The 25078-nt window shown below is 44.5% G+C and overlaps 1 protein-coding gene across 1 annotated transcript; it reads right to left on the bottom strand.

The window, feature by feature from the left end:
• Positions 1-3263: 3263 nt before the first annotated feature.
• Positions 3264-9441, bottom strand: gpr37b (G protein-coupled receptor 37b). Its single transcript, XM_087786709.1, has 2 exons — positions 8220-9441; positions 3264-5755 (listed from the first exon to the last, which is right to left on the bottom strand). The coding sequence occupies exons 1-2, from the start codon at positions 9183-9185 to the stop codon at positions 4943-4945; spliced, it is 1779 nt and encodes a 592-aa protein (XP_087642835.1). The 5' UTR covers positions 9186-9441; the 3' UTR covers positions 3264-4942.
• Between the last annotated feature and the right edge of the window lie 15637 nt (positions 9442-25078).

Below are 25078 nucleotides of genomic sequence, written 5' to 3' on the forward strand. Positions count from 1 at the left end.
GTAAACTAAAACATAAAAGTCTATGCAGTTTTTGTAGTGACAACAATAGCCCGTATTTTGAAAGAACTGGTGTACATTGATTGAATGAAAACAAGTGTTATTCTTTGCCAGAATAATTTAATTTTGAGTCAGATTTACAGTGCTTTGGTAAAGTTAGTGTGTGCAGAAAAAGACGTGTTCTATTTTGAAGTGAAGAGTTAGTATATATTTAACAAAATCCGCTTTTGAGAAGAAAATGATCCATTTCGCCAATTGTGTTTTGTAGATGTGAGTCTGTGCTAAGAGTTTAGCAAAAGTATCTGAAGTATGGCTAAGCGCTTGTTTAAAAAACTGTAAAACATTATCAGTAAAATTAAATCCTCATCACAATTACACTAAAGCAAATACAAAATCACAACTACAAGAAAACAAAACCACTGTTAAAATTATCATCACAGCAACCATAAAACCAATGAATCATTTCAACAACACTGGAAAACTAAATCACTGTTTACAACAACAGTATATTTCTTATAGTGCTGTTGTTACACTATAACAAATACATCATCACAACAACACTCATACAAAAACACTCTAACAAATACACCATCACAACAACACTAACAAATAAATCATCAAACAACACTCAAACAAATACATTATCACAACAAAACTAAAACAAATACATAACTTCAACAACACTAAATAATATATAACATCACAACAACGCCAAACACAAATGTAACATCACAACAACACTAGAACAAAAACATAATTTAAAAACGCTAAAGAAATACATCATCAAAACAACAATAAAAAATATAACATCATAACAACAAAAATACAAATACATAATCACAACAACACTAAAACAGATATAAAATCATAACAACACCAAAACAAATACATCATCACAACAACACTAAAACCAACACTGAAACACAACAACCGGCAGTTGTCCTTCTAAAATTAGCTTCACCTGCATCTTCCTAGCGCCTGACCCACTTTACACTGTGTGTGTGTGTGTGTGTGTGTGTGTGTGTGTGTGTGTGTGTGTGTGTGTGTGTGTGTGTGTGTGTGTGTGTGTGTGTGTGTGTGTGTGTGTGTGTGTGTGTGTGTGTGTGCATGAGTGGGTGTGTGCCTTCATTGGTGTGACTGTGTGTGTAGGAAGAAAACAAATGTTCCAGTTGGTTGTGTATTACATCACTCGTGCATAAGTGTGTCCAGGACACACCAGAGCAGGGACGGTGAGCTCAATGTGTGTGTGTGCGAGTGAGCGAGTGTGTATCCTCACACTGACATATCCTGGACAAGACCAGGAGCCCATCACGTCCGAGACGGAGGTGGATCTCGAGCACGCAGATCCCGGTTGTGAGGTCGTCCGTGTGAACCAGAACCTGATGTGGGCCCACAACAATGGATCCTCTGGTCTTTGTCTCCCTCGGGCACAAACGAGGCTAACAGAACCCAACAATCGGGTCTTTGTGAGCAGCTTGTGTGACATTGTTCCGTCAGGACCTCAGCCCCAGACTTTGGTCTTCTTGACGTCTGGACCTCAGAGCTGCTCCTGGTTCAATGGAGCTGATGCAGTCTGGGGTTTGGACCCGCTCGTCTAGATCCTGCAGGGCCCAGCAGAGAGCCGGGCCCGATTGTCTGTCTGTCTGTAAATGTGTTTCTGTTAGTGAATATGTGTGTCTGTTAGTGAATATGTGTGTCTGTCTGTGAATATGTGTGTCTGTTTGTGAATGTGTGTGTCTGTCTGTGAATGTGTGTGTCTGTTAGTGAATATGTGTGTCTGTCTGTGAATATGTGTGTCTGTTTGTGAATGTGTGTGTCTGTCTGTGAATGTGTGTCTGTTAGTGAATGTGTGTGTCTGTTTGTAAATGTGTGTGTCTCTTCCTGAATATGTGTGTCTGTTTGTGAATGTGTGTGTCTGTTTGTGAATATGTGTGTCTGTTTGTCAATATGTGTGTCTGTTAGTGAATGTGTGTGTCTGTTTGTGAATATGTGTGTCTGTTAGTGAATGTGTGTGTCTGTTAGTGAATGTGTGTGTCTGTTTGTGAATATGTGTGTCTGTTAGTGAATGTGTGTGTCTGTTTGTGAATATGTGTGTCTGTTAGTGAATGTGTGTGTCTGTTAGTGAATATGTGTGTCTGTTAGTGAATGTGTGTGTCTGTTTGTGAATATGTGTGTCTGTTAGTGAATGTGTGTGTCTGTTTGTGAATATGTGTGTCTGTTAGTGAATATGTGTGTCTGTTAGTGAATGTGTGTGTCTGTTTGTGAATATGTGTGTCTGTCTGTGAATGTGTGTGTCTGTTAGTGAATGTGTGTGTCTGTTAGTGAATATGTGTGTCTTTTAGTGAATCTGTGTGTCTGTTTGTGAATATGTGTGTCTGTTAGTGAATCTGTGTGTCTGTTAGTGAATGTGTGTGTCTGTTTGTGAATATGTGTGTCTGCGCATGTGTGTGTCTGTTTGTGAATATGTGTGTCTGCGCATGTGTGTGTTCAGAAGCTACAGGACAAATGACTCAGATGTCATGTGGAAATGGAACAGTGAGTCTGGATTTACTGAACCATGTTAAGCTGTCAGACGAACAAGCACACACACACGCACGCACGCACACACACAAGCACACACACACACACACACACACACACACACACACACACACACACACACTGAAGGGTTTGACGTTTGAAGAAAGACACTGCTGCAGGAGTAGAAACTGTCCTGCATGAAACACTGAAGCACAGATCTGGGTCATAAAGAAGTGACTAACAACACACAAACACACACATTAACACACAAACACATTGACTCAAACTCACACCCACACACACATATGTTCACAAGCATTGGCCCACACAGCAAACGCACTCTCAAGACAAAGCTCGGGGGCCACATGAAGTCTCTCCGATGGCCGTGCGTGGTCCCGCAGAGGGATCGCGAGGTGACAACAACGAGACCGGACTCGGATGAACATCGAGAGTTTTTAATCTTCACAGAAACGTGAATATAAATGTGGGTTAGAAAGCAGCGATCAGAACAAACATTTGCGGGTATCAAACACGTCGGTTGTAAGAAGAAGAATCACAAGGTTCCACTCACACGGGGCGCCCCCTGCTGACAGGAAGTGCGAGCACCACAACGGCACGACACAGACAGGAACGGTGTTTGGCAGTGCAGTGGTATGTACAGTAGAACCCCCCCCCCCAACCCCTTCCCGCCCCCCCACAAACCTGGACCGCCGTCCTGGTCCAGGATCAGTTCATGGAGTGTGTGGACCTCGTCGCCTCCGCCGACAGTGAGACGGAGCGACACCTGGTGGCGTCCACCTGCAGCGCCGTCGTAGTGCAGTGCAGTGATTGTCTGTGATGGTGCATGCATCTTTGGCACATGAACTGTGAGGAAAAACAAAAATTGCGTTTTTTTTCGGGAACGATTTCGACCACAATGTTGCCATGACGACTGGGGGGGGGTCACAATCATAGCAGCGCCGAATCGTCATGGCAACAGAGAGAGATTTTCTCGGAGGAGACGAGGAGGTTCACGGCGTCCATCATTGAAGCACCGAAGACAACGACATCATACTTATGTACAGCCGCCACTGTAGTACACTACTTCCTCCCTGCTGAGTCCAGCCCAGCGGCGCCACCCAGTGGTCCGCGTGAGGTCGGATGTCGTAAGTGTCTGTAAACTCTCCTGAACGTTTGTTGGCAGTAGCAGGAGTCCGATGACACTTACAGACAACTTGAGTTTGGTACCTTGTTGTGCGTTTTTGAGTCTCTGAAGATTGGAATTATGGGAGCAGTTCTGCCATCCTTCTGTCAGGCCTCGGAGCTTCTGCTGGGTCTACTGTTCTAAAGTGATGTTGGACTCTTGGACTCTCATCGTGTTGTGGGACTTTCATCGTGATGTTGGACTCTCATCATGAGGTTGGACTTATAAAGTCATATAGTTCTTACATAGTGTTGTAGGATTTGTTTTATCATGTTTTTGGACTATCATCATGATGTGTGACTCTAATAGAGATGTAGGACTCGCATCATGAAGTTGGACTCTCATAGAGCTATAGGTCCGTCATCATGATGTTGGACTTTATTTTTAGTTATATAGTTCTTATATGGTGATGTAAGTAAGTAAGAAATTTAAATATATAGAGCGCTTTTCCAGATCAGGGTCACAAAGCGTTGTTGGACTATAATAGAGTTGTAAGACTCTCATCATGGTGTTGGACTCTAATAGAGATGTAAGACTTTCATAATGATGTTGGACTCTAATAGAGATGTAGTACTACATGATGTTGGACTCTTAGTAATATAGTTCTTACATAGTGATGTTGGACTTTCATTGTTGGTTCATTGGACTCCCATCATGGTGTTCATCTTTCTTGATGATCTTTGACTCTAATAGAGATGTAGGACTCTCATCATGTTGGAATCTCATTGTGTTGTTGGACTTTCATCAGGGTGTTCATCTTTCTTGATGATCTTTGGACTCTCGCGTCATCGGGTTGGAATCTCATTGTGTTGTTTGACTCTCATCATGATGTTGGACTCTAATAGAGATGTAGGACTCTTATCATGGTGTTGCACTCTCATTGTGGTGTTTTACTGTGATCATGATGTTGGACTCCCATGATGATGTTAGACCCCATAGAGATGTAGGGAACTCATTGTGTTGAGACTCAAAGACTCAACAACGGCATCATGTACAACATCGAGATGCTTGTTTGACCCACACTTGGGGCTCAGGTACTGCCAGTGTACTCTGGTTCAGGGACCTGAAGTTGGGTGAGGACGTGGTTCTGTGTTGTATCCTAAGAACATGACTCCCATGATGCCTCCTTCTCGCTACGGCAGATCTGGACCAGTTGGGAACCTCCTGCAGGGTCTCAGTTGTGTACAAAGTGAGGCTTGAAGAGTTTGGACCGGTTCATGTGTGTGTCACGAAGCATCGGACTCAGCAGTGCGACCCCGCCGGCGTGTAGTTGCTGAGCTCCCTGCGGATGGTGCTGAAGGGCGACAGCTCCAGCTCGGTGGTGCACTCGTGCTCGTTGTCGTCGCTGGCGGTGGTGGAGGAGGGGGCGTGGCCACAGCAGCAGCAGCAGCAGTCGAGGAAGGCCCGGCCCAGCGGGCGGCACAGCAGCAGGAGCAGCACCGGCGTGACGGCGGCGCGGCAGAAGAGCAGCAGCTGCGAGATCAGGTGGAGGACCGACATGGTGTGCTCCGGGACGCCGGCCGCCATGTAGGCCGACACGATGTTGCAGATGTTCTCGGGCACCACGCAGGCGCCGTAGACGATGGCCAGCGCCACCACCGTGCAGTTCATCTGGCTCTCCAGGCGGATCTGCTTCTTGTTGCTGCGCACGCTGGCCTGCTCGGCGTGCCGGATCTTCCTCGCCGTCACCAGCGAGCAGCCGATGGTGAAGAGGGTGGGCAGGCAGAAGTAGCAGCCGAAGCACCACCAGATGCGAGCGCCCTCGTAGGTCAGGCCGAGCACGTACAGCATGTCGGGCAGCGTGGTGGAGATGCGGATGACGCAGCGCTCCGTCGCCGGCTCGTCCGGGACGCCGGCGTCCTCGGTGACCAGCTGACGGATCAGGAGCTCCGGCAGCGCCAGCAGAAGGGCGCCGATCCAGATGACCGCCAGCTTGGCCGTGGTGGACGTACAGTTCTCGATCATCTCGTAGTACATCTGCACGTTGGTGGCGGCGCGGAAGCGGTCGATGCAGAGGGCGCAGAGGGTGAAGGTCGTCACACCCAGAGACGCCACCTGGAACAGATAAAAAATTACACACTTACTTAGAGGTCAGCTTTAGTATACGTTCATTTGAGAGCTCAACTTTGTGTGCGTCGCTGTCTGTTTGAGTGTGAATGTGTACTTGTGCATGGATGTGTGTGTGTGTTTGTAAGTGTGGGTGTCTCCATCAACAGCTGCTCTCTTCTTCATCCTTCATATCAAACAGAATTACAGGTTCCAGATGGCTCCAGTGAGGGGACACACTTCCTGTTGAGGCACACATACACACACTCTCTCTGGCTAATGAACAGTGGGGGGTCATGACCCAAAAAGTGACTCCAGAACAGGAAGTAACCTATGTCTACTTTCAAACTAAAACGCCTTCAGACAAGACTTCAAGAAGAACTTGACACGATGACGAAGATGAACAACACAAGACAAAGATTAACAGAAAAAGATTAACATGAACAAAACAACAATAACGTTACAAGACAACAAGACAAATTGAACATGACAAGATGAACAAAAAACATAGAGACTAGACGACGAACATGACAAAACGCTAAGGTTAGCATGTGAACCATAGTGTGTCAAGTGACGCGTGTTTGTGTGTTTGTGTGTCTACTTCTAGCCGTTTAACGTTTTACAGAAGGTCATTTGTGACTAATTTTCTGCACGTCGTGTTGTCGAGTCGTCACCATAACGACAGGCTGTCATGTGATCCTATAATTACTTTCTAGGCTAGAAGTAACCAGACACAAGGGGGCGACCTGATTGGTGTGTGTGTGTGTGTGTGTGTGTGTGTGTGCGTGTGTGTGTGCTCTCTTAGAACTCTGGTTTAAATCAAATAACCTTAATAAGTCACTTCCTGCGAACAGATGACACAGATGAGCTGTGTGTGTGTGTGTGTGAGAGAGAGAGAGCGAGATAGAGAGAGAGAGGAAAGACGGAAAGGGAAAGTGAATGTGTGTGTCTTAAAAATTAGACCATGAGTAATGCGACCCCAGGCACACTTCTCCCTATGGACCAAACACACACACAAGGGCACGTGTGAGGATCTTAATGTGTTTGTCAGTCGCCATTCACTCATCCATTTATTTCTATCACACACACGTTTCCTGCCGATTCGTGTGTGTGTGTGCAGCAGCGACAGACGATCACCTGCAGTTACACTGTAATTACACTCTGCCGGATAACTGGGATGATCCTTCTGTTAGTGTGTGTGTGTGTGTGTGTGTGTGTGTGTGTGTGTGTGTGTGCGCCTGCAGGGGGAGGTGAGTCTCATCTCGGGTGACTTCCTTTTTCTCGTCAGTGAAATGAAATCAGAGTGAGGAGACTCGAGTGTCTCTGGAAGCAGACTCACAAACACAAACCTTTTTGTGTTTGCGATTTTAGTTAAAAGTCCAACTTCATCCTTGTCAGCCTGATCGGCCTCACGAGCCACTTCCTTCTGTCAGTCGTTGTTCACCTACTGTAGATTGTTGAACATCAAATGATGCTCATGTAGCCGAGGTGCTGTGATCCTCTCTCCCGTTAGCCTCGATCAATTTGGGGGCGCAAATGTAAACTCACATGTTAATGAGCTAACGAACCGTTTTAGTGCAAATTGATTTAACTGATATGTGATCTCTCTCACACACACAACTGTGTTGTTTCAGTCAAAGGTAACCTGTATGTGGTTCAGGATGGTTAAGGATGGCTCAACAAGACCAACACAAAACGAAGACCAGAGCCACACAACCAGACACAACTTGACAACAAAAGAAGACAACAACGCCAAGACACACAAAACAATCAAACACCGCAAGACAAACACAGCATGACAGACACAAGAAAAACAACAAGACAAGACAAACACAGCATGACAAAAACAACAAAAACAACATGACAAGACAAACACAAAAAAAACAACATGACAAGACGAACACAGCATGACTGACACAAAAACAAAATGACAAGACAAACACAACAAGAACAACATGACAAGACACACACAACAAGACACAGACAGCAAAACAAACACCACAAGACAAATGTGACAAGACAAACACAGCATTAAAGACACAACAAAAACAACAGGACAAGACAAACACAACAAGATACATAAAAACAAGACAAACACAACAAGAACAACATGTCAAGACAAATGCGACGAAAAAAACAAGACAAAACTACTGGACCAACAAATCTAAAAAATGTCAAAGACAATTAATTCATATAAAAACTTGATTTGAAAAAGAAAAACCTCAAAACCTTTGACGTTCTTCAATGATTCTCTCACAAACTCGACAAGAGCAGAATGTAAGCTAGACAGCTGCGATTTCACTTGTGTGTGTGAGAGAGTGTGGTGTGTTTTTGTGGTGAACAACTTCAACTCGTGGTCACCACTTTGGTTTGACCTCAGAAGTCTACTCTCCTCTCATGACGGTGTGTTTGTGAGTCTCGGCCACACTTCAGATCCGGAAACCGTGAGAGACTAGAACAGAGCTGGGCTCACCTCCACGTAGGGCACGACCCGGCAGGTGAACTCCCCCAGGAGCCAGGACTTGGTCAGCTGATGGAAGACCACCATGGGCAGGCAGAAGAGGATCAGGCCGAAGTCCCAGACCGCCAGGTTGGCGAGCAGAGAGTTGGAGATGCTCTTCATGTAGTAGTTCTGGCACACGATGCAGAGGATGGCCACGTTTCCGGCGACACCCACCAGGAAGATCAGACCCGCCACGCAGGTGACGGCGTAGGCGGCGAAGGTGTCGCCGGTCACCGGGTAGAACGGGTTCTTAAGTTCCTCCCTGAAGTCCTGAGAGTTTGGCGGTGTGATCGGCGTGGCATCCCAGGGGTTCTCCTCGCGGTGCGTGAAGAAGTCCGGTCTTCGGGTAAACAGGTCAAAGGGCAGGTCGGTGGAGGTGAGGGCCGCCGGTCTGGGGATGGGTTCCCATGGCGACACGTGAGCCAGAGCCCCTTTGTTGGCGTGGAGTCTCCCCCTTTTCCCCGCTTTCTTGGCACCCTCTTTTGTCCCCTTCTTGTGTTCTTGGTCCTCCTCGGGCCCCTCTCGCCCCCGCCAGCCGGTCCCCCCCTCCATTGAGGCGGCATTGTGGACGCCCCCTGCTGGCGTGACGCTATTCAACTTCAGCCTCTTGTTCCAGTGGCGCGCCTCGGCCCGCGGACCCTCGGGGGGCGCCGCTGTCCGGTTCCAGCCGTGCTTGTTGTGCCCGAACCCCCGGGTCTCCTCCCCCCTCCTCCACGAGTGTGAGGAGTTCTGGCCCCCTTTGCCGGGCCCCCCAGGGGGGGACTCACCTGTGGCGCGCCCGGGAGACGCCGCGCCTTCGCGGGCTCGGTTCTGGTGCAAGCCGCGGAGAGTCCAGAGCTCGCTCGTCTCCTTTGTCCGAATTTGCGGGTTCCATGCGGACAGAACCACGTGATAATGGGTCAGCAGCACGACCCACGTCCACGGCAGAAGAATCATGATCCGAACAAATGGTGGTGGTCGTGAATCTTTAGACTCCCGCGCTCAGTCGACACCCATGACGGACGTCTGGAATCCTGCAGCATTCGGATCGGAACCAGCAGCTGAACCGCCCTCGCATCCTCACATGACCGCGCACGGAGCCGCAGAAAACGAGGCGCGCAGGACCGCGACTCAGTTGGGTCTGTGTGTCAGTGGAGTGGGCTGGGTCACCATCATCCTCACCGTCCTCATCCTCGGATGCGGAGAGAGAGAGAGTCTCTCCTCCTCTCCCTCTCATGTAACCCCGATCTGTCACTCACACCCCCTCCAGCCACGCCCGAGACAACAGTAAATACTGAGCCAATTCAAGTTTGACAGACAGGTGGCGCTGTGACGTCACTGAGAGCGAGGCTACCTGGGTTTCATCTTGTGTGCGTGGATGCGACTTTTGTCAGTGCAGCTGTAGCGCCTCACAGCAGGTTTCAAGTCATGACGTCACAGTGCTATATATATACAGGTATATATATACAGGTATATATATATATATATATATGAAAAAAATAATGTTTTGTTCCCCTGTAAAGTAAAATAAAACTAAAACAACTTTAAAATAGTTTAAAACTAATTGTTATGTTTGTGAATTTCCAGTAGTATTTTGGGTCATTGATCTAAGTGCAGTTTATTATTATTATTGTTCTTTTCAAAGGGTTAACTGGTAAATTAAATACATGGACTTCTCTAACACATTTTTAGACGCGTCAACTTCTCAATATTCAGACTGCAGACTTGTCTCCACTTTACACACACACACGCACACACGCACGCTCAGAAGTGAGATCCACAGACACGGTGCACTGCTGCCATCTGCTGGCGAATAATTGCATTGAACTCTCAGCAGTTTGGTTTGATTGACACATCCCGTTGTCATGGAGACAGCAGAGACACGTTCGCCAGCTCCATCAGGACCGGAGGACTCTACGAAGTGTCGATAATGATCTAGAAACATGAGACCAGATGTTCTATTGTTTTGTTTCTGTCGATTCGCTGCTTCTACATAAACCTGCAGTACCTGCAGTATTAATCTTGACCAGAGGGTGACGCCGTAGATCCTTGTGTGTCTCCATCATACTTCAGCGCCCCCTGTCGCTCACTCTGCGTCACATTGAGGCCGAAAAGTGTCAGAATGATAACCGATGACGCCACAGAGATCAGTGCGTCTTGCTCGTGGACTGTTGAGAGGTGGACTTGGAACCGACAACCTCCAGCAGCTCCGCCCTTCTCTGTGACCTGCTGTCAATGGCGTGCTGCCCCCTGTACCTGGTTAGGTCGTGGTCCGGCTGTCTGGGTGTTCTCACGTCTCCTCACATTCCTCCCTCAAATTCCACCTCTCACTGTCACTCTGTAGCAGAACACAAGTGAAGCGACACAGCGACACCCCCTGACTCCCAATTACCACACTCACTCCGACGCACACAAACAGTCACTCTCAATCACACACACCCTCACATACACGGTAACATACCAACATACATGCTCACAAAATCGAACCCTCAGAATCTAACACACGCCATCACAAACACATACCCAAACAGAGAAAAATACACACTCACAAACACACACCATCACAGATACACATCTTAACAGGGAAACACACTCTCACAGACACACATGCTCAGAAAAACATGCAGACTCACAGACACACACTCACAGACACACATGCTCAGAAAAACATGCACAAACACAGACACACTCTCACAGACACACACTCACAGACACACATGCTCAGAAAAACATGCACAAACACAGACACACTCTCACAGAGACACACTCACATACACACATGCTCAGAAAAACATGCACTCTCACAGACACACATGCTCAGAAAAACATGCACACTCACAGACACACTCTCACAGACACACATGCTCAGAAAAACATGCACACTCTCACATGCACACTCTCAAAGACACACACTCACAGACACACATGCTCAGAAAAACATGCACTCTCACAGACACACACTCACAGACACACATGCTCAGAAAAACATGCACTCTCACAGACACACACTCACAGACACACATGCTCAGAAAAACATGCACTCTCACAGACACACACTCACAGACACACATGCTCAGAAAAACATGCACACTCACAGACACATAAACCCAGAAACACACACACTCATAGACACACGCATGCTCACAAACACACTCTCAAAGACACACATGCACACTTACAGACACACAAACACGCTCACAGACACACGCTCAGAGACACACACACACAGAAACTGACACGACCATAGACACACACATGCTCACAGACACTCAGAGACACACACACACACGCCCATAGACACACACACATGCTCACAGACACGCTCTCAGAGACACACACACACGCCCATAGACACACACACACACATGCTCACAGACACGCACTCTGAGACACACACATGCTTGCACAGTCACTCACACTTACAGACACATGTTAAAAAACACACTCTCACAAACAGGCAATCTCTCACAAACACACACCTTTAAAACACACACTCTCACAAACAGGCAATCTCTCAAACACAAACACACACCTTTAAAAACACACACCCTTACAAACCCACAATCTCGCAAACACACACACACGGAAACACACTAACAGAAACACACACGCTCAGAGACACACACGCTCACTGACACACACTCAGAGACACACACATGTTCATATCCCTCACACATACTTGCAGAGACACACACAGACACAAAGATGTGTGTAGAACTCACTCCTTCACCAGATACTTGGAGCAGAGCTGTCGAAGAAAGTGAACGAGTGAGTGAAAATCAAATAAGTGATTTCATGCAAAAGAACTCACCACTTCACTCGGGTCTCCTCCTCAGTTACCATGGTAACATCCCTCTTTTCTTTACCATTTCATCTTCTGTGGTACTATTCTCACGTACGTGTGTGTGTGTGTTCACAATGATCTTTTGATCACCAACAAGGCTGTAATGTACTCTTGTGTGTGTTGTGTAGTTCAAACAATCAGTGTGTGTACAAGTTGTTGATGTTGTCATTTGAGAGAGAGAAAAAAAAATCCCTAATTCTGTGATAATTCATCCTAATTTCATGAGATTAAACAAGGATTTGAGGTGAATGTGAAAACTCACAATAAATGTAAAACAACAAAACAACATTAAGCCAAAAAGTAAATCACATTCACTTTTTCAATCATAATTTCTTTTTTTTAATAGCTACATCCAATTTTCCAATAACACACCTTCACTCATAGCGCCCTCATGCGGCGGGAACAAAAACTATTCACCAAAATAGGTTTAATATTTATTTATTCAAATGTAATTCAAATGTATATTTAAATAATAAAGCTGATAAAAGTCATGCAAGTTTTATCAATGCGAGGCTATTGTTGTTTTTTCTGTATTACTAGGAACATATTTGATCAAACAAGTGAAGTGAGTCTTTAAACTCGCACTCTCGGTGCGACACCAAAAAGAGTCCCTGAACTTGGTTCCATTGTGGCTTAATATTGTTCAGTTCTTGCTTTTGCTTTTGTTGTGGGCTTGTTTCCGTCTTCCGTCAGGATGTGAATAGTTTGTAATACAATTTATTATTTTTTTGGTTTGTTTATAGCCAAATTCAAGCGCTGGACAGTGAAGTCTATAACATCTAAGTCTGACAACATTCACAACACTTTCAAAGCCCACTTCAAGTTTCCCAAATGAAAAGAAAAGAATAAAAAAGCAAGAGAGACAAAACGAGGTCAACCGTCCATTTTCATTAGGCAGAGTTAGATGAGATTGAACAAAGGAGCAACAGATCCCGTGCGTCCACATCACGGTCCACATAATTGTGTCCACTTTAAAATGAAGACGGTCGATGGTTCCAGTCCCGATCGATGTTGTCGGGCGAAGTCAGACGCTGCAGGGAGAGCGAGTCGTGGTCTGAGCGTGAGAAGACATGTCGGTTCAGCTGCAGCTATAATACCCACCAGACTCTTGTGGTTTGAAACAATCCGACGGTCACTCTCATGTCAGCGGTCACTTCCTGCCGCGGAGGACAACGTGACGGCTGCAGGTGGTCATAATGTTTTCAACCGTGAGAGTTAAGAACGTCCTTTACTTTGCAGATGTTTCTCATTCGTAAGTGATCGGTTGACGTTAGCCTAAGTAGATGCTAATGAGCAGATGCTAACCAGACGCTGGTGTGAACCTGATGACTGGTTGCTAAGAAAAGGCAGATGCTAATGAGCGCTCGCTAACAAGTAGACGCTAATAATTTGATTCTAATGGGCAGATGCTAACAAGGATGTCTTTTATCAGTGGTCTGGTCTTTTATCAGTGCAGTTGAAGGTCAGGAGCAGTTAGGGGGCTTCCTGTTCAAGCTGAGCTAAAGGGAACATACGAGAGTGGCCGCAGGTCAAAGGTCAGCCGTCCTGATTACGTTATCCACCACCGTTTGCTTTTGAAGACCCCTTTTCAAGCATTTTTTTTTCCAAACCTCTGAAGCAGCGTTGAGTCCTTCAACTCAGAGCCGAGTCAAAGTCGATCTGTTTGAGTCGATGTTAGGTCCAATAAATCAGCGTGGAGTCCTTTGAGCCGGAGTCGAGTCACTTGAATCAGTGCCAAGTCCTTTGAGTCAGGGTTGAGTCCTCAGAGTCGCTGCTGAGGAGAAACTTTCGATTTGATGCGGGGAAAGTGAGAAAGTAAGTTGGAGAATAAAATCCTTGTTAACGTCTTTGAGGATTTAAAATTCGACTGAGCCTTTTCTGCGAGTGTGTGTTTGAGCGTGTGCGTCTCAGCGTGTGGGTGAAAGTGTGTGTGGCAGTAATGGGATTGAAGATTAAACCTTCTTTTGTGTCCATGTTTTATAAATCCCTCCGTCCTCCGCTTTCGGAGACACGAGGACGATCTAGTTTCTGATCCAATTACGGCCAATGAGGCAGTGGAGGTTACAGACGAGACTGTGATCACATGACATCAGCTTCAAGAGAATTGAATGAGAGATGTGAGGAAGAGTCATACATACATTCACAGAGTTCAGTCTTTAAAGGCAGAAATAACGCCATGAATACTCGAGTCGTGTAAACAATTGTTCTTGAAAAGAATGCAAACGAGTCGCCAAAAACAACGAAAACAACTTGAGTCATGAAAACAAGTCGTAAAAATTAGTTATTAAACTAATTTGTGAATATAAGTCGTGAAGAAGAGTCTTGAAACACACAACGGATACAAGTTTGGAACATTAGTCATGTATCACACTTGTTAAAGCAGCACTGGGTAGTTTTGGGTACCTTGATATTTTTGTACTAAAATAACTTGTGACACATCAACTAAAAACTAGTTGAATGACTTATATACTGTGACTTGTGGGGTTTTGTGTGATTTTTATTTTCACCTTAAAAGTTCTTGGGGATGGTGTGAACATGCTACATATCGCGCTGGTTGTGGTCGTGTGGGGGGGGGCGGATACGGTACAAAAACAAAGTTAAAGTTATGTTATTTACATTTTTCATTATCCACAATCTGATTCATCAGTATCCATCCTTCATTAATCAATGGAAGTCTGGAAACAGAACATTTCTCCAACTGCTGCAAGGACATTTGCGACGTTTAGCGAGTGCTCATGGGAAATGTGGTCTCCCGTCGGGCTAAACACTACCACTTTAGTCCACTGGCGTCGCTCGACTAAAAACCGCATACAGCTGCTTTAAAACGATTCATGAAAACAGGCCATAAAATCGTAAAAAAATGAGTTTTTGAAAATGAGTCGTAAAGAGTCTTGAAACAGAGTCATGGAAATGAGTCACATCAATTTTTTGGAAACGGGTCGTGAAAACGATTCTTGAAATAGAGTCATGGAAATGAGTCACATCAAATTTGTTAAAATGGGTTGTGAAAACGAGTCATGAAAACAAGTCTTGAAACAGTCATGGAAACCAATCGTGAAAATAGATCATATAAAACATTTGTGAAAAGAGTCGTGAAAAGGAGTCTTGAAACAGACTTATGGAAACGCGTTTTGAAAATGATTAATGAGTCATGAAAACCAATCGTAATACTGAGTCATATATCAAATTGTTGAATATGAGTCATGAAAACGAGTCTTGAAACAGTCATGGAAACAAGTTGTAAAAAATGAGTCATATAACATTTTTTGGAAAATAAGTAAAACGGTCAGAACTCGGGTCCGTTCCGGGTGTTCCAACATGCCGTTTACCGCCGGGTCTTATACTTTGCTTTATGGAGAGAAAAGGTCAATGCAGAGTGTAACGGGTCGTTTATTCGCCGCTTCGAGTCAAACAAAATACAAGCTTTTACGATCGATCGGTCGCGCTCTTTGCTAGCAGCTCTTCAGGTCGATGGCTCCGGGAAAGACGGTCTCGTACTGTAGAATATCGCTATATTTAAGGAAAAGTTCCCCGTCCAGGGGGTCGTCTCTTCCGGGGCAGATGGTTCTTTCAAATTTGTCTATGTCTCGATCACCTGGAGAGTAACTTCCTTGCTTCCCTGTTGCGTGGGTGGATGCCTTTGTCTTCCAGCCCCCCTTTCCTGGGTGTGTCCCGCTTCGCTATTTGTTTCACGCCCACAGGTGTGAAAAGGGCAGACGAACAGACGTCTAGACTCAGGGACTCATTCATCCCTCGGGCTATTAAATTTTACAATTCTGAGTTCGGGGGCAGGAGTGGAGTGAAAGTATCTGGATGTTCTGTTCCATGTTAGTCTTTGTATCTTTGTCTTTGTTGTTTTTTTGTTTTTTTTTCCTTGACCTATGTCCTTTGTCTTTGTCTTTAGACTTAGATTGTGTCATCTTGTTCTTCCTCTTTATGTTCTTCTTACTTTATTTTTTATGTATTATTTTTTATTGTTTATGAAAAATTGCTGGCTATTGGTAAAAAACAATTTCCCAAAGGAGACCTCCTGAGGATCAATAAAGTTTTACCTTACCTTACCTTACCTTACCTTAACTAATCGCTGTCATTTTTCTAATTCTGTTCCAAGCTAGCCTTGAGACAGTGTAAATCAGTCTGAGTGAAATGTTGATTGTGCATGTGTATTCAAACGTTTAAGCTCTTAGATGAAGCTAGTAATTTATACTTTATATTTTGATTATCTTTTAGCATTAATTTAAGTATGGCATATACGTATAGTGTATAATAAATTTTAATCTAAAATAAGTCATAAAAAAGGAGTCTTTAAAGAGTCATGGAAACGAATCTGGAAATTGAGTCACATCAAATTTGTTAAACCGAGTCGTAAAAACAAGTCATGGAACCGTGTTTTTAAAATGATCCATGAAAGTGAGTCAAAGTAATGAATGAAACAAAAAAAGAGTCATATGACAGCTTTGTGAATACTAGTCATGAAAATGAGTCTTGACACAGACTCATGAAAACGTTGTTAAGAAAATGATTCATGGGAAAGAGTGATAAAAACGATGAATTAAACTGAGTCATTAACATGGCCTTGAACAGGAGTATCTGTGAGAACGGAGGCGATAAAGAAAAGAGTCATGTGCAGACGAGTTTCAGGTGGACAGTTGTGGTCGGTGGTCGTCATAACACGTCTCACCTCAACCACTCCGTCGACACTGAGACATCTTCTGATTCGAAAAAAACCCGGTTCTGTTGCGTGTCAGTGGCTGTCGGCGAAATGGACGGATGGACGGACGTGGAGATGAAGAGGAAGGATGCAGACACTTGACCGCCACGCTGACGGATTCGTTGCAATTAGCTGACAGTCGTTGACACCTGGACGTGCCCCTCGTCCTCCTGCTGTCGCCGCGACTTCCCAGTCGAGTCACGAGAAACTCAAGCGTCGTTGAAGACGGACAGGTCGACGCGTTCGGAGAGTCTGCTCAGTCGAGTCGGCTCATTGAGTGACAATCTGAAGTCATGTGTTTAAGCTTGAGCTAGCAGCAGGATGACAGCAAAACAGGAAACAGGGAAGAGTTGACTTGAATGGTCACAGAGCTAAAATAAATGACCTTGATGATGTTTTATTGATATTAATTTACTTTGTTTCTGGATTCGATTCATGTTCCTTTGAGTCAGTGCAGAGTTGTTTGAGTCATTCATGCAAGAATCAAGGTCACAATGAAAATCAGAATCAGAATGATTTTTATTGAAATTGTAAGGGAAGGGTTGGGATTTTCTTTGGTACAGTTTTGCAAACAAGAAACTTGAAACAATAAAACATAACTAACTAAAATACAGTTTAACTATTTACATGGTGCAGAAAGTGTGTAAAATGTAAAGTGTCGTCCGTGACTTTCCTAACCTTCTCAAACAACAACACACTATATCATGACTGTCACAGCTTCAGTGATACCTGGACAGTTTCACACACACACACACATTTGTTACAACTGTGTGTGTATATGAGTGCATTAGTGTGTGCAGTAAAATCTAACGCTCCGTCAACTAGTTCATGCGTTACTAACGAAGTCTTAACGAGCAAACGTTTAATGAAGGAGAGGCGACACAATTAATCACTTTGACTGGAGACTGTGTGTGAGTTTGTGTGTGTGTGTGTTGTTTGTGTGTAGCTGTGAGTCAGGGAAACAACTTTGTTTGCTTATAAAAAAAAATCTAAAGCCTGTTGCACGTGTCAAAACGAAATTTTAGGTGAGTGGAGTTTAAATAAAAATAGAAGATCTTGACTGTGTCACTTCTGTATCTTGACTGTGTCACTTCTGTATCTTGACTGTGTCGCTTCTGTATCTTGACTGTGTCGCTTGTGTATCTTGACTGTGTCGCTTCTGTATCTTGACTGTGTCACTTCTGTATCTTGACTGTGTCGTTTGTGTATCTTGACTGTGTCGCTTGTGTATCTTGACTGTGTCGCTTCTGTATCTTGACTGTGTCGCTTCTGTATCTTGACTGTGTCACTTCTGTATCTTCACTGTGTCGCTTCTGTGTCTTGACTGTGTCTCTTCTGTATCTTGAATGTGTCGCTTGTGTATCTTGACTGTGTCGCTTCTGTATCTTGACTATGTCGCTTCTGTATCTTGACTGTGTCGCTTCTGTATCTTGACTGTGTCGCTTCTGTATCTTGACTGTGTCACTTCTGTATCTTGACTGTGTCACCTCTGTATCTTGACTGTGTCGCTTCAGTATCTTGACTGTGTCACTTCTGTATCTTGACTGTGTCACTTCTGTATCTTGACTGTGTCGCCTCTGTATCTTGACTGTGTCGCTTCTGTATCTTGACTGTGTCACCTCTGTATCTTGACTGTGTCACCTCTGTATCTTGACTGTGTCACCTCTGTATCTTGACTGTGTCGCTTCTGTATCTTGACTGTGTCGCTTCTGTATCTTGACTGTGTCGCTTCTGTATCTTGACTGTGTCACCTCTGTATCTTGACTGTGTCACTTCTGTATCTTGACTGTGTCGCTTCTGTATCTTGACTGTGTCGCTTGTGTATCTTGACTGTGTCGCTTCTGTATCTTGACTGTGTCGCTTCTGTATCTTGACTGTGTCACTTCTGTATCTTGACTGTGTCGCTTCTGTGTCTTGACTGTGTCTCTTCTGTATCTTGAATGTGTCGCTTGTGTATCTTGACTGTGTCGCTTCTGTATCTTGACTATGTCGCTTCTGTATCTTGACTGTGTCGCTTCTGTATCTTGACTGTGTCGCTTCTGTATGTTGACTGTGTCACCTCTGTATGTTGACTGTGTCACTTCTGTATCTTGACTGTGTCACTTCTGTATCTTGACTGTGTCGCTTCAGTATCTTGACTGTGTCACTTCTGTATCTTGACTGTGTCACCTCTGTATCTTGACTGTGTCGCTTCAGTATCTTGACTGTGTCACTTCTGTATCTTGACTGTGTCACTTCTGTATCTTGACTGTGTCGCCTCTGTATCTTGACTGTGTCGCTTCTGTATCTTGACTGTGTCACTTCTGTATCTTGACTGTGTCACCTCTGTATCTTGACTGTGTCACCTCTGTATCTTGACTGTGTCGCTTCTGTATCTTGACTGTGTCACTTCTGTATCTTGACTGTGTCACTTCTGTATCTTGACTGTGTCACTTCTGTATCTTGACTGTGTCGCTTCCGTATCTTGACTCTTTCGCTTCTGTATCTTGACTGTGTCACTTCTGTATCTTGACTGTGTCACCTCTGTATCTTGACTGTGTCACCTCTGTATCTTGACTGTGTCGCTTCTGTATCTTGACTGTGTCACTTCTGTATCTTGACTGTGTCACTTCTGTATCTTGACTGTGTCACTTCTGTATCTTGACTGTGTCGCTTCCGTATCTTGACTCTTTCGCTTCTGTATCTTGACTGTTTCACCTCTGATATTGGTGCTCAGAGGTTGTTTGTTAATTGAGGTTGCATGTGTTCTCTTGGAAGCAGCTTATTGTGTGTGTGCGCCTGTTTGTATTTTCATGTGATAGTGTGTACGTGCTTGCATTTGTGTGTGTGCGTTTGCAAATGTGTGTAGTGTGCGCACAATATTTCTCGTCATCATGCGATAAGTCCTCTTAAAGGGTCTGTAAATTAACAAGGGTCCATTAGTTAGCGCTGAAGTGTTGTGACAGTTAATTACAGAGGACGAGTCATTCGCGTCTCGGCAGTTCTTCCGTGACTTGGTTCTCCACTCCTCAGGTCTGGACTCTGTCAACCGGAACCGACAGCTCCAGGGAAAAAAAAAACTGGCTTATGATGTTAACGAGTCCAAGTGCAGCTGTGGGGGGCGCCCTCGAGCAGCAGACCAGTGATTTCAGGTTTTATATTGTTGTCATTGGAGAAATGTGAGATTAAGAAGAAAGCTATTGTGTTTAAGGAAACCAAAACAACAAAGACACAGCTAACAACAAGGCATCGCCATGGTAACGGTCTGCAGACACTCCACTAGGTGTCACAGCAGTTTAAGAAAGTGAATGACTTACCATATCGGCATACAGACATGAGTAGACGACACTAGATTCACCGAGGACATTATCAGTTGTAACTGTTGTCTGTGGAAGAGATGATTGACGGACAGACCGAGCAAGATAATTGGATGATGAGTCTGTCATGGATCAAACAATCGACTGCGACTTGTCAGGATCCGTCAAACGGACGCAGTGAATCTGAAATCATGTCATTTGCATCAAGTTTTATCTGGAGAAGAAAAGCTGAAGTGACGGGACCTGACAAGTCTCAGAAAAAAACACTATCAACAATGTTAACGTTGGTTTTCATACTTCCTGACGGTTACTTTTGTCGAATGCGTATTTGGTAAACAAAACACACACTCGCACACAGTAAGTATATTACACACGACAATTTTCTGATACACACTCACAATAAAACACAATTACAGACAGATATTGTGTTTGCTACTCAAAAGTTGGCACCAAATATGAGCTCCTAAAGACAGCAGAAAATGCATCTTTAATTGGATGTCAACGATTTGCTAGTGAGGCATAAAGACATAGAAGAAGTTGCAACACATGTGACACTTAATTACAGGAGAACACACAGACACAAACTCACAGACACACACAAACGTTAACAGACACTAACAGAATTCAAAGGCGGCGATGCCTCAAGTCGAGAACAAAGCAAGGCGATTCAGAAGTGACTTTTAATTTTAAATCAGCATTAATGAGGTTACTGTGTGTGTGGGTGAGTGTATGTGTGTGAAAGTAAGTCGGCATCAGGTGTAGTAGTGTGCGTGTGTAGCTGAAAGTCATCTTGGCTACATGGATATTTGTCAACAGGGGTCAGACATAAGTAATCAATGTTGGAGTCACATGATTGAGGAAGCTGAGATGTTTGTCGTCACGTTCTTCCTTTAATGAGGGAGTAAAACAGAGGTGTTGTGAGTCACACTGACCTGAAGCTTCACGAATCGCTGATCAAACATCCTCACATCCAACAATCGTCCTGAATTATTCAGCAGGAAACACTGAGACCATCGTCATCCTCCGTCCTCGCCATGGCAACAGCAGCAGTGAGAACACTGATGGATGGAGAGGAGGGCGAAGAGGACAGAGAGGAAGACCTGGGGGAGGACCAGGACGACGAAGAGGAAGACCAGAAGGACAGTGAGGGGGCCCGGAGGACCGAGAGGAAGACTAGGAGTACCTGGAGGAGGCTTCACCACCTTTAACCTCACATCCTTATAGACCAGCAGGTTAACAGGAGAGAGGAGAAAAACATAGCCAAGGGATGAGAGAAGTGACTGACTGTGACCTCTGACCCTGTGACTGACAAGTGAAGTTTCTACGTTGGTCCTAATGGTGAGAGAATGATTCTCTCTACCCACACAATTGAAAGACTTTCAGCGCGTCATAGTAATCACGTCATAGTAATCACGTCATAGTAATCACATCATAGTAATCTACAAGTCTGATGAACAGTCTTTCACAGAAAAGGAAATGATGCAATGGAAATTAGAAAGAGGAAAAGATAAACAATAAAACAGAAAAAATCGCAGGTAAAAGAAAGAAGACACAAAGAAAAGGATGAACAAGAAACTGAGAAACAATGAGAAAACAGAAGGATAAAAGTGAGTAAGACGCAAGAAGAAAAAAATAGCAGAGGGAAAACAGACAAAGCAGAACAAAAAATAACAAAGAGAGGTCGAGCAAAAAGGAAAAAGAACAGAAAGACTTCATTGTGCATGTGTCATTACTATGCATCAACGCTTATGTTGATCACCAGCATGTTGTCATTAAGCACCAACTTGTTATCAGCCACCAGCGTGTCTTTCATTGTGTACCTTGGTGTCATCATCGTGCACCAGTATATCCTCATTATGCCATGTATGTTATCATCGTGCACAGGTATGTCATCATCGTGCACCAGTACATTCTCATCGTGCACCAGTACATTCTCATCTTGCATAAACATGTTATCATCGTGCACAGGTATGTCATCATCGTGCACCAGTACATTCTCATCGTGCACCAGTACATTCTCATCGTGCATAAACATGTCATCATCGTGAACAAGTATGTCATCATCGTGCACCAGTATATCCTCATTGTGCACAAGTATGTTATCATCATGCACAAGTATGTCATCATCGTGCACAAGTATATCATCATCGTGCTCCAGTATGTCATCATCGTGCACCAGTATATCCTCATCGTGTACCAGTATATCCTCATCGTGCACCAGTATATCCTCATCGTGCACTAGTATATCCTCATCGTGCACAAATATGTCATCATCGTGCACAAGTATATCATCATCGTGCTCCAGTATGTCATCATCGTGCACCAGTATATCCTCATTGTGCACCAGTATATCCTCATCGTGCATCAGTATATCCTCATCGTGCACAAGTATGTCATCATCGTGCTCCAGTATATCCTCATCGTGCACCAGTATATCCTCATCGTGCACAAGTATGTCATAATCGGGCACCAGTATATCCTCATAGTGCACAAGTATGTCATAATCGGGCACCATTATATCCTCATAGTGCACAAGTATGTCATCATTGTGCACAAGTATGTCATCATCGTGCTCCAGTATATCCTCATCGTGCACCAGTATATCCTCATCGTGCACCAGTATATCCTCACCGTGCACAAGTATGTCATCAACGTGCTCCAGTATATCCTCATCGTGCACTAGTATATCCTCATCGTGCACCAGTATATCCTCATCGTGCACCATTATATCCTCATAGTGCACAAGTATGTCATCATTGTGCACAAGTATGTCATCATCGTGCTCCAGTATATCCTCATCGTGCACCAGTATATCCTCATCGTGCACCAGTATATCCTCACGGTGCACAAGTATGTCATCAACATGCTCCAGTATATCCTCATCGTGCACCATTATATCCTCATAGTGCACAAGTATGTCATCAACGTGCACCAGTATATCCTCATCGTGCACCATTATATCCTCATAGTGCACAAGTATGTCATCATTGTGCACAAGTATGTCATCATCGTGCTCCAGTATATCCTCATCGTGCACAAGTATGTCATCCTCGTGCTCCAGTATATCCTCATAGTGCACCAGTATATCCTCATTGTGCACAAGTATATCCTCATCGTGCTCCAGTATATCCTCATCGTGCACCAGTATATCCTCATCGTGCACAAGTATGTCATAATCGGGCACCAGTATATCCTCATAGTGCACAAGTATGTCATCATTGTGCACAAGTATGTCATCATCGTGCTCCAGTATATCCTCATTGTGCACCAGTATATCCTCATCGTGCACCAGTATATCCTCACCGTGCACAAGTATGTCATCAACGTGCTCCAGTATATCCTCATCGTGCACAAGTATATCCTCATCGTGCACCAGTATATCCTCATCGTGCACTAGTATATCCTTATCGTGCACTAGTATATCCTCATCGTGCACAAGTATGTCATCATCGTGCTCCAGTATATCCTCATCGTGCACCAGTATATCCTCATCGTGCACCAGTATATCCTCATCGTGCACAAGTATGTCATCATCGTGCTCAGTATATCCTCATCGTGCACCAGTATATCCTCACCGTGCACAAGTATGTCATCAACATGCTCCAGTATATCCTCATCGTGCACAAGTATATCCTCATCGTGCACCAGTATATCCTCACCGTGCACAAGTATGTCATCAACGTGCTCCAGTATATCCTCATCGTGCACAAGTATATCCTCATCGTGCACCAGTATATCCTCATCGTGCACTAGTATATCCTCATCGTGCACCAGTATATCCTCATCGTGCACTAGTATATCCTCATCGTGCACCAGTATATCCTCATCGTGCACAAGTATGTCATCATCGTGCTCCAGTATATCCTCATCGTGCACCAGTATATCCTCATCGTGCACAAGTATATCCTCACCGTGCACAAGTATGTCATCATCGTGCACAAGTATATCCTCATCGTGCACCAGTATATCCTCATCGTGCACAAGTATGTCATCAACGTGCTCCAGTATATCCTCATCGTGCACCAGTATATCCTCATCGTGCACAAGTATGTCATCATCGTGCTCAGTATATCCTCATTTCGCACCAGTATATCCTCATCGTGCACTAGTATGTCATCAACATGCTCCAGTATATCCTCATCATGCACAAGTATATCCTCATCGTGCACCAGTATATCCTCATCGTGCACAAGTATATCCTCATCGTGCACAAGTATATCCTCACCGTGCACCAGTATATCTTCATCGTGCACAAGTATGTCATCATCGTGCACCAGTATATCCTCATCGTGCACAAGTATATCCTCATCGTGCACAAGTATATCTTCATCGTGCACAAGTATATCCTCATCGTGCACCAGTATATCCTCACCGTGCACAAGTATGTCATCAACATGCTCCAGTATATCCTCATCATGCACAAGTATATCTTCATCGTGCACCAGTATATCCTCATCGTGCACAAGTATATCCTCATCGTGCACAAGTATATCCTCATCGTGCACAAGTATATCCTCATCGTGCACAAGTATGTCATCATTGTGCACAAGTATGTCATCATCGTGCACCAGTATATCCTCATCGTGCACAAGTATATCCTCATCGTGCACAAGTATATCCTCATCGTGCACCAGTATATCCTCACCGTGCACAAGTATGTCATCAACATGCTCCAGTATATCCTCATCATGCACAAGTATATCTTCATCGTGCACCAGTATATCCTCATCGTGCACAAGTATATCCTCATCGTGCACAAGTATATCCTCATCGTGCACAAGTATATCCTCATCGTGCACAAGTATGTCATCATTGTGCACAAGTATGTCATCATCGTGCACCAGTATATCCTCATCGTGCACAAGTATATCCTCATCGTGCACAAGTATATCCTCATCGTGCACCAGTATATCTTCATCGTGCACCAGTATGTCTTCATCGTGCTCTGCATGTCTTCCTTAGACACACTTATGCACAACGGTGACACACTTGTGCATAA

The sequence above is a fragment of the Callionymus lyra genome, chromosome 3, assembly GCF_982586985.1.
Source record: "Callionymus lyra chromosome 3, fCalLyr1.hap1.1, whole genome shotgun sequence".
Lineage (NCBI taxonomy): Eukaryota > Metazoa > Chordata > Actinopteri > Syngnathiformes > Callionymidae > Callionymus > Callionymus lyra.

Bases quoted from the DNA above. Each gene is read 5' to 3' on its own strand.
- gpr37b (XM_087786709.1), bottom strand. From the start codon at position 9,185: ATGATTCTTCTGCCGTGGACGTGGGTCGTGCTGCTGACCCATTATCAC. The intron at 5,756-8,219 runs GTGAGCCCAGCT...TATCTGTTCCAG, and splicing joins GGGTCGTGCCCTACGTGGAG to GTGGCGTCTCTGGGTGTGAC.